At 34.2% G+C, this 16,693-nt stretch overlaps 2 protein-coding genes across 2 annotated transcripts; both read left to right on the top strand.

Annotated features, from left to right (window-relative positions):
* Positions 1-46: 46 nt before the first annotated feature.
* LOC128547235 (uncharacterized) lies at positions 47-10,572 on the top strand. The gene is made up of 5 exons (XM_053519281.1): positions 47-313; positions 5,630-6,266; positions 7,007-7,179; positions 7,518-7,741; positions 8,484-10,572. The coding sequence occupies exons 1-5, from the start codon at positions 215-217 to the stop codon at positions 8,704-8,706; spliced, it is 1,356 nt and encodes a 451-aa protein (XP_053375256.1). The 5' UTR covers positions 47-214; the 3' UTR covers positions 8,707-10,572.
* Positions 10,573-11,659: 1,087 nt separating this feature from the next.
* LOC128547504 (uncharacterized) lies at positions 11,660-13,104 on the top strand. Its single transcript, XM_053520451.1, has one exon. It carries the CDS (start codon positions 11,683-11,685, stop codon positions 13,102-13,104), a length of 1,422 nt encoding a protein of 473 aa, XP_053376426.1. The 5' UTR covers positions 11,660-11,682.
* The last annotated feature ends 3,589 nt before the right edge of the window (positions 13,105-16,693 follow it).

Genomic DNA, 16,693 nt, shown 5'->3' with positions numbered 1-16,693 from the left:
CCATTTTTCCGTGTAATCTGCCTTTGTAAGTCACGTGATTCCCCACACTGGTATTTAGAGTTAAGAATACTACAATATAGAAATTAACAGATAACACACATGCTTTACCTGTTTTAGGATTTTACCCAGTACCGTTAAAATAAAATTATCGCGATCCAATACACATAAATATATTGATAAAACTTTCTTGTTTATATCTAAATATTTTAAAGAAATGTCTGAACATCGTTTAGGTCGTTGGAATAAGTTCATATGGTTTGTCATCGTCGGAATGATATTAACTCATACCGGATATTACTTCAAATATGTTTCGGTAAGTCAGTTCTTCATTAACGAACAGCTGTCCGTATTTCAACACATTTTGTTATTATTTCAATGTGGTAGAGCTCAAAAAAAAGAGAGCCTAAAAAATAAACTACCGTATATTTAACCATCCTAAATAATTTATTGTGTGTACGTTGACATTTAAGGGGAAATGTGACAGTTGTGTGGGTTTTTTATAAAGGCAAAGAAGGAAAAATTTTAACTAGCGGAGGGAATTTTCTTAAACTTTGCATGATCATAGAGCATCATATTAGAAACAAATGTATGCAAAAAAATGGGGGTCCATGTGCTACTTTTTGAGTTATCTGCCCCTGAATGCGATTTTGTTTGCTCTTTTAGGTCATTTTCAAGGGCAGATAATTCAAAATCTAGCATACGGATACCTTATTTCATTTCATATTAATTTTTGTTATTACATTTCCAGTCATTCTGCAAAGTTTTAAACCATTCTATTAAACAGATTATTTGCTGTGCTTCAATGAGTAAACATACTGCATTTTTCTTGAAAAAAGGGGCATAATTGGAAGAAATTTTCTATTTGTTTGCGTAAGTGACTATAGAATAAAATCCGTCAAATAGAATTCCTGCAAATTTTGTACAGTTGCAGGAAATAAAGTAACAAACACTAATCTGAAATCAAATAAAGTGTAACTAACCATTACCGTGAGTTATCTGCCCTTGAAAATGACCTAAAAGAGCAAAAAAAACTCGCATTCAGGGGCAGATAACTCAAAAAGTAGCACCGGGACCCCCATTTCTTTTTGCATAAATTTGTTTCTAATATGATGTTCTACGATCATGCAAAGTTTAAGAAAATTCTCTCTGCTAGTTAAATTTTTTCCGTCTTTGCCTATATAAAAAAACACACAACTGTCCCATTTCCCCTTAACAAGTATTGAATATTATATTGATTTTGAATGTGTGTTAAGTTCAGATTTCGTTACCTAAAAGGCGGAACTAAAACATGTATTTGACATGTACAAAAGCAATTCATTCAGCTATCATTACTTTGAATGAAAAAAAAATGCGCTATGGTCCATATTTGACTGAGTGACATGTGTTACCGTATGGGGCGCCGTTTTACTATTTTATAGGCATTTTTTGATATCAAAAATTCGATTTCTTGATATCAAGAATTCCATTTCTTGATATCAGAAAATCATTTCTTGATATCAAAAAATCAGTCACATTTTTTTTGTATCAGAAACTGGATTTCTTGATATCAAGAATTCATTTTCTGTTATCAAGAAATCGATTTTCTGATATCAAAAATTCGATTTTTTGATATCAGGAATTCATTTTCTGATATCAAGAAATGCTGTCCATTTTTTATATCAAAAAATAGAATTTTTGATATCAGGAAATGAATTTTTGATATCAAAAATTCGTGTTATTTCTTGATATCAAGAAATCGAATTCTTGATATCAATAAATGATTTTCTGATATAAAAAATCGACTTCTTGATATCAAGAAATCAATTTTTTGATATCAAAAATCAAGCCTATTGTTTGATATAAAAAATTCGGCACTTCCCGATCTAAATATAAACGGATTGAACAGGATCATATAGAATTGTATAATTCCCGCTATGGAACGCCTAGACTGTCTTGACATGATGATTATTACTTCATCATGTGCATTTCCCAATTTATTCGGTAGAAATTATAACTTTTCTTGTAGATAAAACAGTTTGTTTTGTACATTTACTAGTTTGTCCGCTACATTTCTTAGTTTGTGTTGTGCATTCACCAGTTTGTGCTGTACAATTGATAGTTCGTCATGTGCATTTTCCAATATAGTCGGTACAAATTATAATTTGTCTTGTAGATTAAACAATTTGTTATGTACATTTACTAGTTTGTCCGGTACGTTTCTTAGTTTGTGTTGTGCATTCACTAGTTTGTGCTGTCCAATAGATAGTTCGTCATGTGCTTTTCTTAATATGTTCGGTACTAATCATAAGTTGTTGTGTAGATAAAACAGTTTGTTATGTACATTAACTAGTTTGTCCGTTACATTTCTTAGTTTGTGTTATGCATTTACTAGCTTGTGCTGTAAATGTACATAACAAACAGTTTTGTCTACAAGACAAATTATAATTTCTACCAAATATATTGGAAAATGCACACGACGAACTATTAATTGTACAGAACAAACTAGTGAATGCACAACATAGATTAAGAAATGTACCGGACAAACTAGTAAATGTACATAAGAAACTGCTTTACCTACAAGAAAGATTATGATTTGTACCGAATATATTGGAAAAAGCACATGACAAACTGATAATCATTATGTCAAGGTAGTCTAGGCGTTCCATACCCCGCACTGAATAAATTAATAAGGGGTTATCCCTAATTGCATGTATAATTTTAGAATGGCGGGAATTTTTGATATCAAGAAATACTCTCCATTTTTTGATATCAAGAAATTGAATTCTTGATATCAAAAAATGATTTCTTGATATCAAGAAATTCGATTTTTCTGATATCAAAAATATAACTTATTTTTTAATATCAAGAAATGATTTTCTGATATCAAGAAATCGAATTCCTGATATCAAGAATTCGATTTTTTTATATCAAAAATTCATTTCCTGATATCAAAAATTCTAATTTTTTATGTAAAAAAAGACAGTATTTCTTGATATCAAAAAAATGATTTCTTGACATCAAAAAATGCTTAGAAAATAGTAAAACGGCGCCCATATTACCGAGGGATACGAACCCAAACTATGTTATGGTATCTGACCGACAAGTTACACAGTGCATTATCAGCAAGGAGTAAACGGAGTTAGTTCTATGAACAAAATAACTAAGGAGAATAAATGAGCCCATGAATACGTTTAGAACAGGAGTTAATGAAAAAAAAGTTTTAATCCACAATGGGTGCAAATGTGTATGTTAAGTGTGGATTTAAGCAAAAAAAGGTGACTCTTGAAAATGGCTCATGTTTAATTATAAGTAATTTAATTGGTAATCTGGAAAACAGGCACTTGCATATAAATATTTCAAATTCATATTCATATACTCATAATCCCGTAAATATCATAACCGGTTAAGTTAAATAATTTCATATACGTATATTGATTTCAATTAACAAATTCAATAAAGAGTATTCCCTATGCCACAGATAGTATGTTAAACAATTTTGAACTGGCCAACCAAAGAATACTACGCGGTCAACAAAATATTGTTTTACATCTTGTCTGTATCATTCATTGACAATGTGTAACCTTCATTAAATAATGATATTATTACTATTATTATATTTATTATTATTATAAGCTAATTCTTATTCAAACAAGGAGAGAAAGATATTATACTAAAATATCTCCTGACAAAGTTATTAACAATCATAAATCTTATTCTTTTGTACCTACACGAATACATACAAATTTACTAATTATCACCAATATGAGTATCATTAAACTGTAAAACACATAACACAATGTTCGCAGTTCGACAGATAGAGTTAGTTACCACTGTCGTCATCGGCATCATCATCATCATCATCATCATCATCATTTAATTGTTTGAACGTTCCGTTTCACTTTCAGTGTCTGCATCATGGTATAGCATAATATACATCGCCTTTCTTTTCGCATACTTCAGTACCCCATCTGGTCACTAATTAGCAAGATATCATTTTGAAAAAATACCAAATACCTAAGAAGTTGAGAAAGTGATAATCATGGAGTCTATCCATTTTGGCTGTGACTAAATACAGAGTTGGTGCGCCCGTGATATATTACAGACTCCGGTATATACCGGATCAACTTAATTTGAACAAAAATACCTTAAATGTATATATTTTGTAACCATGGTGATTCTAACCCTAACCTATAGTCAGTATATTATGCACATTATACACTAAATGCGTGCGGATATGCAAAAAAATGAGTATTTTTGCCGTGCGTTCCATTTGATAATAATTCCGCGCATGCGCAGAACGGCTGCACCAACTCTGCAATGAGAAACATTCCTCCATTTTTGTTAGTTTGTTTAGTTTAAGAGTCACAATTCAGGTTATTTGTGAACTTTTGCAGCTTTTGATGATGGAGAAAGACTCCAGATATCCATTCTGGCATACCTTTAAGCATGAGCGAGCACATGGTCAGAACCACAGAACCACCGATTTTCCATTAGCCGGATGATTTCTTCACATGGAAAAAGTATACATCTCGAGCTCACAACGGTGAAGGGCAAGTAATTTCAAATCAGCGACCTTAACCATTTTACCACAAAGGCCCTGCAATGTACCTACGCTATAGATATAAGAGAGTTTTGTTTAAGTTGGTGCAAGAGGGCGTAAGGGGTGTTACACATTGAATTACTAAATATACTGTTAGACATTATTTACATCAGGGCTGATCTGTTTTTCTGTATTTTATTTGATTTCTTATTTTTTCATGTTAATTTATTGTTTTCGTACTTAAATCTTTTTACCCGTTTCTTTGCTAATATGATCATGTATGTTTTCTTCTTAGTAGAGCTAATTAGATATTTTAGAACACTCACAGTTCTTGAATCTGTTTCTTATTTTTTTCAACTTTAAGCTTGTATCGCCGTTTTCTTCTGCAAGAGATATTTAATCCGTCCCATCTAGACGGGTCGGTGTGATAATTTAACTTTTATAAACACACTTTTTTGGTAAATTACAAAGTTCTCAAAATGCCTAACGGCTCTGGTAAATTGTATAAGCTGTGAAATTTAAACCCATGATGTGTTGCACGGGGGTCCTCCAATGCAGAGTGATTGAGGTTCTCTGACTTCGAATCACTTACCCCTCACCGTTGTGATTTCTTTCAAGTGAGAAAACCATCTAGCTTGCTTAGGGATGATCGGTGGTCCTATCCTGGTATCCATCATAAAAACGGCTGGAAAGCCGCTGAATGACCTATCAATATGCTTGTTTGAAGTTAAACCCAACAAAAAATTAAATCATTTTATCATCTTTACAATACCAAAGTTTGAATCATCACTCCCGTCATTTGTTTCTGTATGAACATTTTCATACAAAATGAAGAGGTGTAGATCTTAAAGAAAGGTGTAGATCTTTCAGGACTGCATACTTCTGATTCATATAGCACTTTAAAGTGTGTTGGCATAACGTGGTGATTACTTATGATGAAATAAATAAAATTACTATCGACATAAAGAGAATTTTGTAATGCACGTAATAGTTAGCTGATAGTTGTAAACGTTCTACTAACTTATTAAATTAAATGACAACATTTTTCCAAATAGGCGCGGATTTTAAACAGTCTTATTTATTTGAATATCTTTGTATCTCTATTTTCAGTTAGTTTCGGGAAAATCTTCTGTCAGTGATAGACGGCAAGAAAAAACAACTGACAATCAGATGTATAATCAAAGTGTTACTTTATACTCGGCGTTTATCAATGAAGAATATAGTGCATCAGCTAAAATCCACCCCCTTGTACGCAGACAAATAACTGTTTTATCCTGGCAAACTGAAAACGTTGTCGAGGAAACTTTTAAATGTTGCATCTTACAAGGCAAAAATCATGTGATGGCATCTAAATCGACCAGAAGCCATCAATGTTGCTACAACATGGGTTTGTTAAGGGCCAGACGCATTGAGTGCCCACTAGTTGGGGAGTTTTCAAAACTAACTGGAGTATCATTAGCGAAATGGAACATGAGCTGCCCAACGGATAAACTATATTATATAACACCAACAGTCCTTGATCCAGTTCTAAAGAAAAATAAATGGGCTGTGTGTAACAAGTACTTCTATGGACCTGGTCCTAATGCAAGACTGCTAGTAGAGTGGTTTGAAATTCATCGCTTTGTTGGAGTAGATAAGTTTACGATACATTACGAAAGTACTATTAATTCAACAACGAAAAAAGTTTTACAATTCTATCAAAAGAAAGGACTTGCAGAAGTGTTGCATATTGATGCTCCTTTTAAAGGTAAGGTTCCATCAGAATTTTTTATCAGATAGATTTTTTTTTTCATATTCACATCATGTAAACTGTAAAAAACGGGACATATTATGTGATGGCTCGTCGTTTGTCCGTCCGTCTGTCCGTCATATTTAGTGTCCGGAGAAAAACTTAATTTTTGTTCAAGATATTTACTTCAGACTTTGCATATATGGCGATAGCGCATAAATAGGGTCGAAAAGTCAAGGTCACAGATTGAACTAAATGGTACATCTTTCCTTCATATTTTGTATCCAGAGCACCACAAGACAAAAACTTTTATTGGTATTGAATTAAAACACATGGTGACGATACGATTTCCCAAGAGCTATTATCCACATTACAACCCCATCCTTATATTGTATATCCCCGCCTCGCAAAAATGTCACTTTTAGTTTTTTGTGTCAACACTGCCGCATTACGCCCTAATCCTCCTCAGACAGACATGCACGCACGCACACACGCACGCACATCTTTCTTTAAATTTTACTTCCTCCTGCTTTGATCTTAAACTTTGGGAGTATTTTGACTCGATTTGCGGAGCTCTTGTTTTTGAGTTTCAGAGACGTATTATCCTAAAAACTGCAATCTGGAATCATCTTATAGATCTAATTTGTTTGAATTGACAAGACTAACTGACTTTGGGTCTCCTTCCTTCGTCATAGTTTCTCAGATCTTTCTTTGGATGTGTGTGTTAATAAGATCTACATATTTTTAAAAAATCTCAGATAAAATCAAAAGGCACAGCCACTATCCTCGATACGTGCTTTTCAACGATGAACAAATTGGACTGTGGGATTGCAGAGAACGCCACAAATATTACGAGTTCTCAGCCGATATTGATAGTGATGAATTCATTTTACCAAAGGTTATAAAGGAAAACGCAACTAAAAATATCTTGGTGAGTTTTCCATTTTTCAACTAAAGAATTTGCAATAACGTGTAGCTATAATAAAGACTACAATCAGGGTAATCAATACATTGTATTACAAAAGCTGCTTACAAGGCTGCTGCTATCATTAGTCTGGATAAATAATTTATCAAATTTCACTTTCGTAATTCAGATCTGGTTTTAACATTTAGTAGTATTATAAACACACCGTTGACACGAGATAAATATAAACTTAGTTTTTTATGAGGATGTCATTATAAGATTTTGGGTGGTCATGGTAATTTTCAACTTATACTATTTAAATAGAAGTTTTAGGCCAGAGTCTTTTTTTCTTATTATTTCTGAAGACAGAAACCTTCAGAAAGAATCCTGTTGGGGCGGTAACCTTTTATACACATATACATATGACCTCCTGGGAGCCAACCAATGCCACACATCCGCTGTTCATAGGACAATATGAGATCTCGACTGAACCATTAATTGAAGCGCCTAAAAATATGTATATGCCATCTAGAATGAATAGTGGAGAAGGAACTATACATACTGTGAACCCTGCTCAAGGATTTACCAGGTAACCTTCCGTGCGATTGCGTGTTCCTTTGACTACTCCAAAGTCATAGATTTTATATGACTCTGTGTGTTTAAAATTCACAAATGCTTGAGAGATCGTAGGTTACTATAATCATCTGTCGGCACATTTTAAAAAATTATTTCAAAACATTTGTTCCAAATTCTGATCTCATAATTTTGACACTCGACCTGCAGTATGTTCATGTGAAATTTATGTTTGATCTATCATCACCATTAATGATGTTTTTACGGAATATCAAAATAAATTAAGTAGCAAGGTTTAAGGGAGAATCAATAGTTTTCTGTATAACCACTCACGCATATTGTTTAGCTATTTATACACTACCGCATTCGTCTTTCATGCAAATAAAATGTCATTGGTCCACATATTTCATTAAAGCATAAAATGCCTGACTGGTATTTGGCACCACCTGTTTGTGTTCTTCTTGTGGGGAGGAGTGGGGGTTGGATGGATTAAACGTCGCGCCGACGATTATAGGTCATATGGCGACTTCCCAGCTTTCGGCGATGGATGAAGACCCCCAGGTGGCCCTCCAGCATTATTTAAGGCACAAGCGGGTACCTGAGTAAACCATCGACCTTCCATAAGCCAGCTGGATGGCTTCATCACATGGATGAATTCTATAACCCTAGCGAGGTTTCGAACCCAGGGAGGCGGGGCTAGTGGTCCAAATTTATAGGTTTGAGATGAAATGAATATTATCGAAGTTTATATATTTTAGGATATTCCTGGATCCAGGTAAAGCAGCAATACATCATTTCCGGCCATGTAGATCATCTTGGCTTGAGCCCTTCCTAGCAAGGATATTTAGGAATGGAACTGTAACTGAAGTTAAGCTAACATGCAGCACGTTTTCAAGGGTTCTTCCTATAGTTATGCAGGGACAGTATGTTGAACAGATTGGGAAAATGGTCCAGCGAGTGTACTCAAGACTTGGAATTTGAATTCAAATGTGGTTATTTATTGTCTGTAATAATAATGTAGACTTTATTTTATAGGGACAGGTATTTAAAAGGTATAATTATTACTATTTCAAACAGTATATGTGCTGTAATACATCTGTATTGAAAATTGATGTATGTTACCTACGTTACCTCTTCTATACTTTGTTTTTAAAATTTGTATTTTGTTGTTGCGGCTTTGGTTATGCTAATAAGCATTGCTTTGATCACAGTGAACGAGTCACTTTTTCCATATAACAATATGGAGCACAGATTTTGCTTTGTGATTTTGCATTCTTACATATTAGAAAATCCACTGTTAATAACTTTATTGCTGAAAAAGAAGGGCTTAGATCTTGGAATGAAAAGCTATAGGCCAGTCTCAAATCTATCATTTCTATCTAAAATACTGGAGAAAGCACCATTGTATCAAATTATTGATCATTTGGAAAACAACATCCTTCTTCCACCATATCAAAGCGCTTATCGCAAAAAGCATGGAGTTGAAACAGCATTAATAAAGATGCATGGAGACTTGTAAGATGCCATTGACAATAAACAAGTCACCCTTGTTGTCTTAATAGACCTAAGTGCAGCTTTTGACACAGTGGACATTCCAATTGTACTTAGAATTTTACAGAATGATTTTGGACTAAGGGACCTTTGAGTTCGATTGAATAATATATGTCAGAGAACAATGCAGGTTGTAGTGAATCATAAATTTTCCAGAGTAGGCAATCTTCAGTTTCGGGTTCCTCAGGGGTCCTGCGCTGGTCCAGTTATTTTTACAATGTATATTGCTGCACTAAACAAGGTAGTGCGTAATTAACCTGTTGAATTGTATGGATATGCAGATGATCACAAACTTGCTATAAGGTTCTGTGCTGGAGATGTTGACAGTGAGAGCTCCACATTAAATAATCTAAATGAGTTTCTTCAGGATGTTATAATCTGGATGAAAAATCATAAATTGAAAATGAACAGTTCTAAAACAGAAGTTAAAGTCTATGGAACCAAAAATCAACTTTGAAAGCTAAATATCTCATCTGTTGAGGTTGGTGGAGTTCTGGTAAAATGTGTTGATCATGTAAGAGATTTGGGTGTTCTGATTGAAAATGACTTAAACTTTGATCGTCACATTAGAAATAAATGCCAAATTGCCCGTTACCAACTGAAACAACTGAATGGTATTAGAGGCTATTTAACAAAGAAAAACACAGAAACTTTGGTACATGGATTAATACATTCATATCTAGATTTTTGTAATGGCCTGTTCACGGTGATTCCAGAATATCAGTTAGACAGATTGCAGAAGGTACAAAAACATGCGGCAAGAATAGTATGCAAACTCCGTATTATGAGCATATTACACCGGTTCTCAAAGCTTTACACTGGTTTCTTCTGCGAGCAAGAATTATGTTAAAAGTTATTGCGCTTGTTTTTAGATGTGTTGTTAGAACTGCCCCAATTTATGTGCAGAACATGATTAAAACTGTTCAATGTGGATATGGTTTAAGATCTAAAAATAAATCATCACTTCTGTCAGTGCCAAGAACAAGAACTTGTTTAGCAAATAGGTCATTTGCGGTGAAAGGACCAAAACGGTGGAATAAGGTACCTGACAAACTTAATTAAAGAGGAAGATGAATTTAGACGTTGTCTTAAGACACATTTATTCTCAAAGTTTTATTATACTTAAATTATCCTTAGATTGATGTACATATGATCAGACTTCATAAAGCGCATTAGAAGCTTATTCTAGGCATATTTTGCGCTATATAAGTGTTATTTGTATTGTATTGTATTTTTATAAATTTATGAATAGCTATGTATTTAGAACCTAATATTATATTACACCACTTTTGAAAAAGATAATGCTTTCTACATGTATTTTCCCCGAGCATCGGGTGTTTAAACTGTAAGCCTCAGGAACTCAAACCGCAAGACTCGGGAGGATAAACCGCCAGCCTCGGGAAGTTAAACCTCGGCAACTTCAAAGCAAATACTCATTTTAAACTCCATTTAGTTACAACTGAACATCAGATGTCAATATTTTTTCCGATTTGAAGTTCATTGTTTTCATGCATGCCGCTGTGTTAAAATGTACGTTCAAGAGAACAAACTAATAATTATATAGTACAGATGCGCATGTGATAAGAAATTGTTTAATTTTCATCGGTTTTTTTTTCGCGCAATACCGGTATTTCCGCTGCAGAGCTCGTGATACATAGCTAACCTATAAAATTTATTACTGTATTTATATGAAGGTAAGTGAGTACGTTTTTCATATCCTTGAAAGCATAATAAAACTTTAGCGCAAAACGCACACATATATCTTATTTCAAATTGATGTGCACCAGCCAAACCTCAGACTATAAACCCTTTCTACTGTCATAGGGGATGAAAATCCCCGAGACGGTAACGTCCGTATATAGATATTCGTCTTTGCTGTTTGCATATACTGAGGCAATTTTTTCGATGTTTTCCGGTTCCGGTTTATGTAAAATCCACTGACTGGTTGTCTTTATGAACATCCGAGCACCCCGAATCAGTCATAGAAACTCGTAAACCGCGCTAAATTGATTATTTTATTTCTTTTTTGTAATGAAAACTGTACATGCAACTGAAAAACACTTTTAAAACAGTAAGGAAGTGTAAAGACCGTCAAGTTTCTGCGTGGAGTGCAAACAAACAAAACACAATTCTAAAAGCTAGTGCGAGAACGCTGAATGACGTCACCGGCATGGCTTCCGTAAATTTTGCAAAGTATGATATTCGCTGTAAGAGGTATGATGACACTAAATGTAAACTACAGTTTAGAGCAAAGTTTCACTTTCTTGAGCGTTGAATATTTCTTTCTAAGCGGATATATAAAAGATAAATCCCCAATGCTAGGCGGTGCCTTAATTCATATTACTGATTATCACATTTTCTATTGACAGGATGGTGACAAGTGGTTAAAATCTCCAACTCGTCGCCATGACAACTGGAATCTTCAGTTCTACAGTGGAATATGACAATTCAACAATACCGGAAACAGAAGAACCAGAGGTCTGGTCAATGCCTTTTGCTGCAACGATTGTCACTGTCGTCTACTTAGCTCTCAACGCGATAGTCGGGTTGTCGGCAAACTGTCTACTTATCATTATCATCAACCATTCACCGACGCTGAAAACGCCGGCAAACAGTCATTTGATTAATATATGTGCCAACAATCTTGTTTTGTGTATGTGCATGGTGCTGTCTTTGCTGTCGATATTGTTGCCAATGGATTTAAGAAATAAGATAAATATTCTTACAGGATTTCACGTGTTTCTAATATCAAACTGTTTGTTTCAGTACTGGGGAACTTTTGCGTCAATTGGATACTACAGATCGAAAATAATCAAAAGCCCTTCTTTGTCAATTAGAAGGCGACGCCAGATTATTACACGGTGTCTCGCGACGTCATGGGCAACGTCGTTACTTGTGAGTCTCATGGTGTGTCTTTCTCACATAGAACATGACGTATTTGCTTGTATGACCCTTAACCCATTTCAGAAAGAATTCTTGATATGCGGAAACGAACGGAAGTATTCCGCTCAAAGACTTGGTATTGTTGTAATAAGTATACTAGTTTTCTTCATCATGTTGGTAATAATTGTGACGTCATACCAAAAAGTTTTTAAAGCGCTTAATAAAGGAAACCCTTTAGGTAAAAACAGAATAGCGCCTGTCTCAAGGTCAATCAGTCTGCCGTCAGAAGTGACAGACGATACCTCTGCCAATCCCCAATCAAATCAAGTCTGTGGAATACAAAATGGACAGTCGGACAAAGCTGTATATACAATATCAAGAAAGGATATAAAGACAGAAAGTGACATTGTTGTACATTATCAGCGAAATGACAGTATCACCATGCTAACATTTGAGGACATAATTGCCCTGGAAAACCCTATTCTAGCAACGCACATGCGCAGACAGATACTTCAAAGACGCCCATTGCAGTTGACGCGAAGCACAGCAAGTAACAATTCAGTGAAATTTAAAGGTCAAGATTTCACTGACATATCTGCAAGTGCTGACTTACAAAGATTTCAAAATTTCAAGAATAATTCCGCTTTAAGGAACTACTTTCTTCGAAGAGATCGTGCAGGCTTTAACAGTGCAACAAGGAACAGTCTAGTGATGTTGGCGTCATTTGTAGTCTGTTCCCTGCCAATGTTCGTCTGCACAATACCGCACGTGCTCTCTCAAACCAAAGAAAGCCATAGGGTACTGATTTTATTATTTACGAAACTGGCATTCTATCTGAATGCTCCAATCTACCCACTCTGGTATCTCGTACAAAATAAGCGCGTTCGCAAATGTTTGTTCAGAGTGTTTGATTCCATTTGTTTGAAATTGGACATGAAGCACTAGGGACAACGAATAGTCTTGTTTTTATCAGTATTTAAATACTATAAGCAGCCATTCAAGATAAAGAATTGCTGTGCCACACATAGGCTATACACGTAAGCTTAAAATCATTTTTGACCCTGTCCGTACACTGTAACGAACTCCATAAAAAAGAAAGCGATGATAAAAAGCGGTGGTAGAGCTAGCTTTCATTTTTTTTACCATTCTTAAATACACTTGTACATACAGTTGATGTAACTAAATCAGATTGTTGTGAAGGACGTATCTGAACGACGTTGTTGACGGCATACAAAATACGTCATTATGTTATGTTACATCTATGTAGAGCTTTAGTGAACGTATCTAAAATTTTGCCCTTATTTTTCTACATTATTATGAAATATGATGATGTTATTTCAAATTGTTATTTCTTGTATTGAAAAAAAAATCGAATAAAAACATTTTAAGCTGGCATTCCATAATTGTATGTAACTGCATTTGTATATTTACATGTGCATGGTGTTAAAATGTACATTCTTATTTTCCTGAGCCAAACGAAATCATCGTAATTTCTGTTTGCTTCCAAGCAGAAATATTATTAAGATTGAGTGTACGACTGGTTGCAGATGAAGGATTTCTAGCCATACTTTTATTTAATCTTGTTCCATATACGTAAGAATTGAAGCTGGTAGAAAATGTCAAAATGCAATTGTAGTTGCAACGCATAATTTTCTAGTGTTATTAGTTCTTATATCTCCAGTGTTACTATTTCTTATACCGTCAGTGTTATTAGTTCTTATATCTCCAGTGTTACTATTACTTATACCGTCAGTGTTATTAGTTCTTATATCTCCAGTGTTACTATTTCTTATACCGTCAGTGTTATTAGTTCTTATATCTCCAGTGTTACTATTTCTTATAAAGTCAGTGTTATTAGTTCTTATATCTCCAGTGTTACTATGTCTTATAAAGTCAGTGTTATTAGTTCTTATATCTCCAGTGTTACTATTTCTTATAAAGTCAGTGTTATTAGTTCTTATACCTAAAGGGTTTTATATCTACCGCCAATGTTATTATTTCTAATACCTTCAAAGTTATCATTTCTTATACCGCCAATGTTATTATTCTTATAACTTCATAGTCATCGTTTCTTGTACAGTCCGTCTTATACCGCCAATGTAACTAGTTCTTATAACGCCAGAGTAATCATAGTGATTTTAGTTCTTATACCGTCAGTGTTTTTTTAGCCAGTGCTTAAGCAACTGTCTGTAGCTCTAAATCAACTACCAAGCGTTTGAGTTGTCCTTCTATTTCTATGTGACCGCATCACACAAATATTCTCGATGTGTAAAAAAAATAGTCCCCTATTTACTTTTTTATAATCTTGGTATTGTGTGAGTGTGTGAGCAACTGAGAACTACTGTTTATACAACAAAAACAAAAAAACAAGCAGCTAATTATGAACTTTATATAAACGCTTGCGGTATACGAGTGAAAAAAGAAAAAAATAGCATTCTTAAATTTTCATCGGCAACTGATACACAACCGGCGAAATTTATTTTATATTAAATTGTTGCACATAGGTACTTTTATGAAAGCCCGACTGCCAATAGGCTTTGCTGTTCTCTTGTATACAAGTACATATTATCAATCTGCAATTCATTTCAGTCGTGTAACATTTGTCTAAAATAATAAAAAAAATAACAAAATCATTTGGAAGCAAATAATATCACCAAGCAAAGTAAAAGCATACTCGGTTTCATGAGAGCTCCCCGGCAACAACACTAGTACAATTCCGTTAAGGAAAATTGATTTTTTTTTTTTGTAGCATGACTGTACATGCAAATTATGTCTGTTCTGCACATGAGACTACCGATTTCTCCACATGAATCAGAGGCGGAGGACGAAATGACTTTTTTATCAAATAGTCACGGAGAATATACTCCGCGCACGGTCGTGTGTCGTAGATCAACGCACTCCCTTTGAGGCGCAACGCAGGTCCAACAGTACTGTATAGGTAATCAAGCAGCACTTCCGGGCTAGTCGGATAATGGCAGAAAGAAAAAATCCTCATTTTTTTCCCAGATAAAGTGGCATATTTATGTTTTATGTAAGCAAGTTCCTGTTTTTATTTCATTGTGGACCTGTACTTGACATTTTGGTGGCATTTTCAATGAGATTTTTTGCATTTATAGAAATGTAAACAAATCTTATTACTCATGTGTTCATACTCACATTTTAGCTGTCAGTTTGGAAGATAGTCCATAGTGTTAACCAGTCAGACAAACAATCTCTTTTAGAAGATACATGACCCCTACTTTTCTTGATGTTTTTGGTGGTTTATAGGTCATTTAAGAACTTAAGGCTAGCAATTCTTTTTTAAAATGGGCCTGGCTATGTGTTACAGCTCTGAGAAGATTGTTAATTTTGTATAGAACAAATAGCAAATTTATTTACTACTGTATAGCCTACATAAAACCAACATAAGCAAAAACTGAGTTTTGTCCAGATAAGGGTATAAGTCGGCTATTTTGGTCAGATTTTGATAGAAAATAAACATTTCATTGTAATTTGCTGCAAAAATTGAGATTTTTTTTTAAAATCACATTTTCACTGTTTTGTGTGTATGTTTTTTTTTAAAAAAAGTGCATATTCAGAGCCTACATATTACTCGTTCATAGCTATCAGAGCAGAGAGTATGTATTATTTAACAGTGTTATATGTTATTTGCTTGCAAATTGTTATATGTTATTTGCTTGCAAATTTGAGTACAAAACAAAAGAACAGGGCAAAAATAAGCTCTAACTAGGAGAAATGGTTCAAAGTTATGTCGTGACAAGTATTTTTGAGGAAAATTGCCAGTGTCACGCATTACTGAAAATGCCATTAAACCTTAAAAATGATTTTATCAAGCTGAAACTTCGTATTTTTCATGCAAATAAGCTACTGTTACTATATAAATGAAACTGGCACTATTACAGAAAGCCACTTTTTCTTAAAGGTCCAGTAGTACTAAATAGGTAATCAAGCAGCACTTCCGGGCTAGTCGGATAATGGCGGAATGAAAAACTCCTCCTTTTTCCCAGTTAAAGTGGTTTTTTTCATGTTTTAAATGTCAGTTCCTATTTTTATTTCATTGTGGACCTATACTTGACATTTTAGTAGCATTTTCAAGGAGATTTTTTGCATTTATAGAATTGTAAACAAACCTTATTACTCATGTGTTCATACTCACATTTTAGCTGTCAGTTTGGAAGATATTCCATACTAAGTGTTGACCTGCTGTCAGACAAAAAAAAATCTCTCTTAGGAGATACATGACCCCTACTTTTCTTGGTGTTTTTATAGTGGTTTATAGGTCATTTAAAAACACAAAACTAGTAATTCTTATCTAAAATGGGACTGGCTATGTGTTTTAGCGATGTTGAAGAATCATGCAAAAATGACCAAAACGAAATTTTCCTAATTATTGGATAACCTTTTGGACTTCTTACATCAGAGTTAGTTGCAAGGAAAATACATATGTTGATTACTTGCTTGATCACAAATTTAAAACGTTGAAAAAATGTTCGGACTTTGGTTAGAAAACAGTTTGGTTTACGTTAGAAAATGA

This window comes from Mercenaria mercenaria, chromosome 12, assembly GCF_021730395.1.
Source record: "Mercenaria mercenaria strain notata chromosome 12, MADL_Memer_1, whole genome shotgun sequence".
Taxonomy (NCBI): Eukaryota; Metazoa; Mollusca; class Bivalvia; order Venerida; family Veneridae; genus Mercenaria; species Mercenaria mercenaria.
Note: the sequence above shows the minus strand (reverse complement) of the source record. Positions and strands in the feature narration are given on the sequence as shown.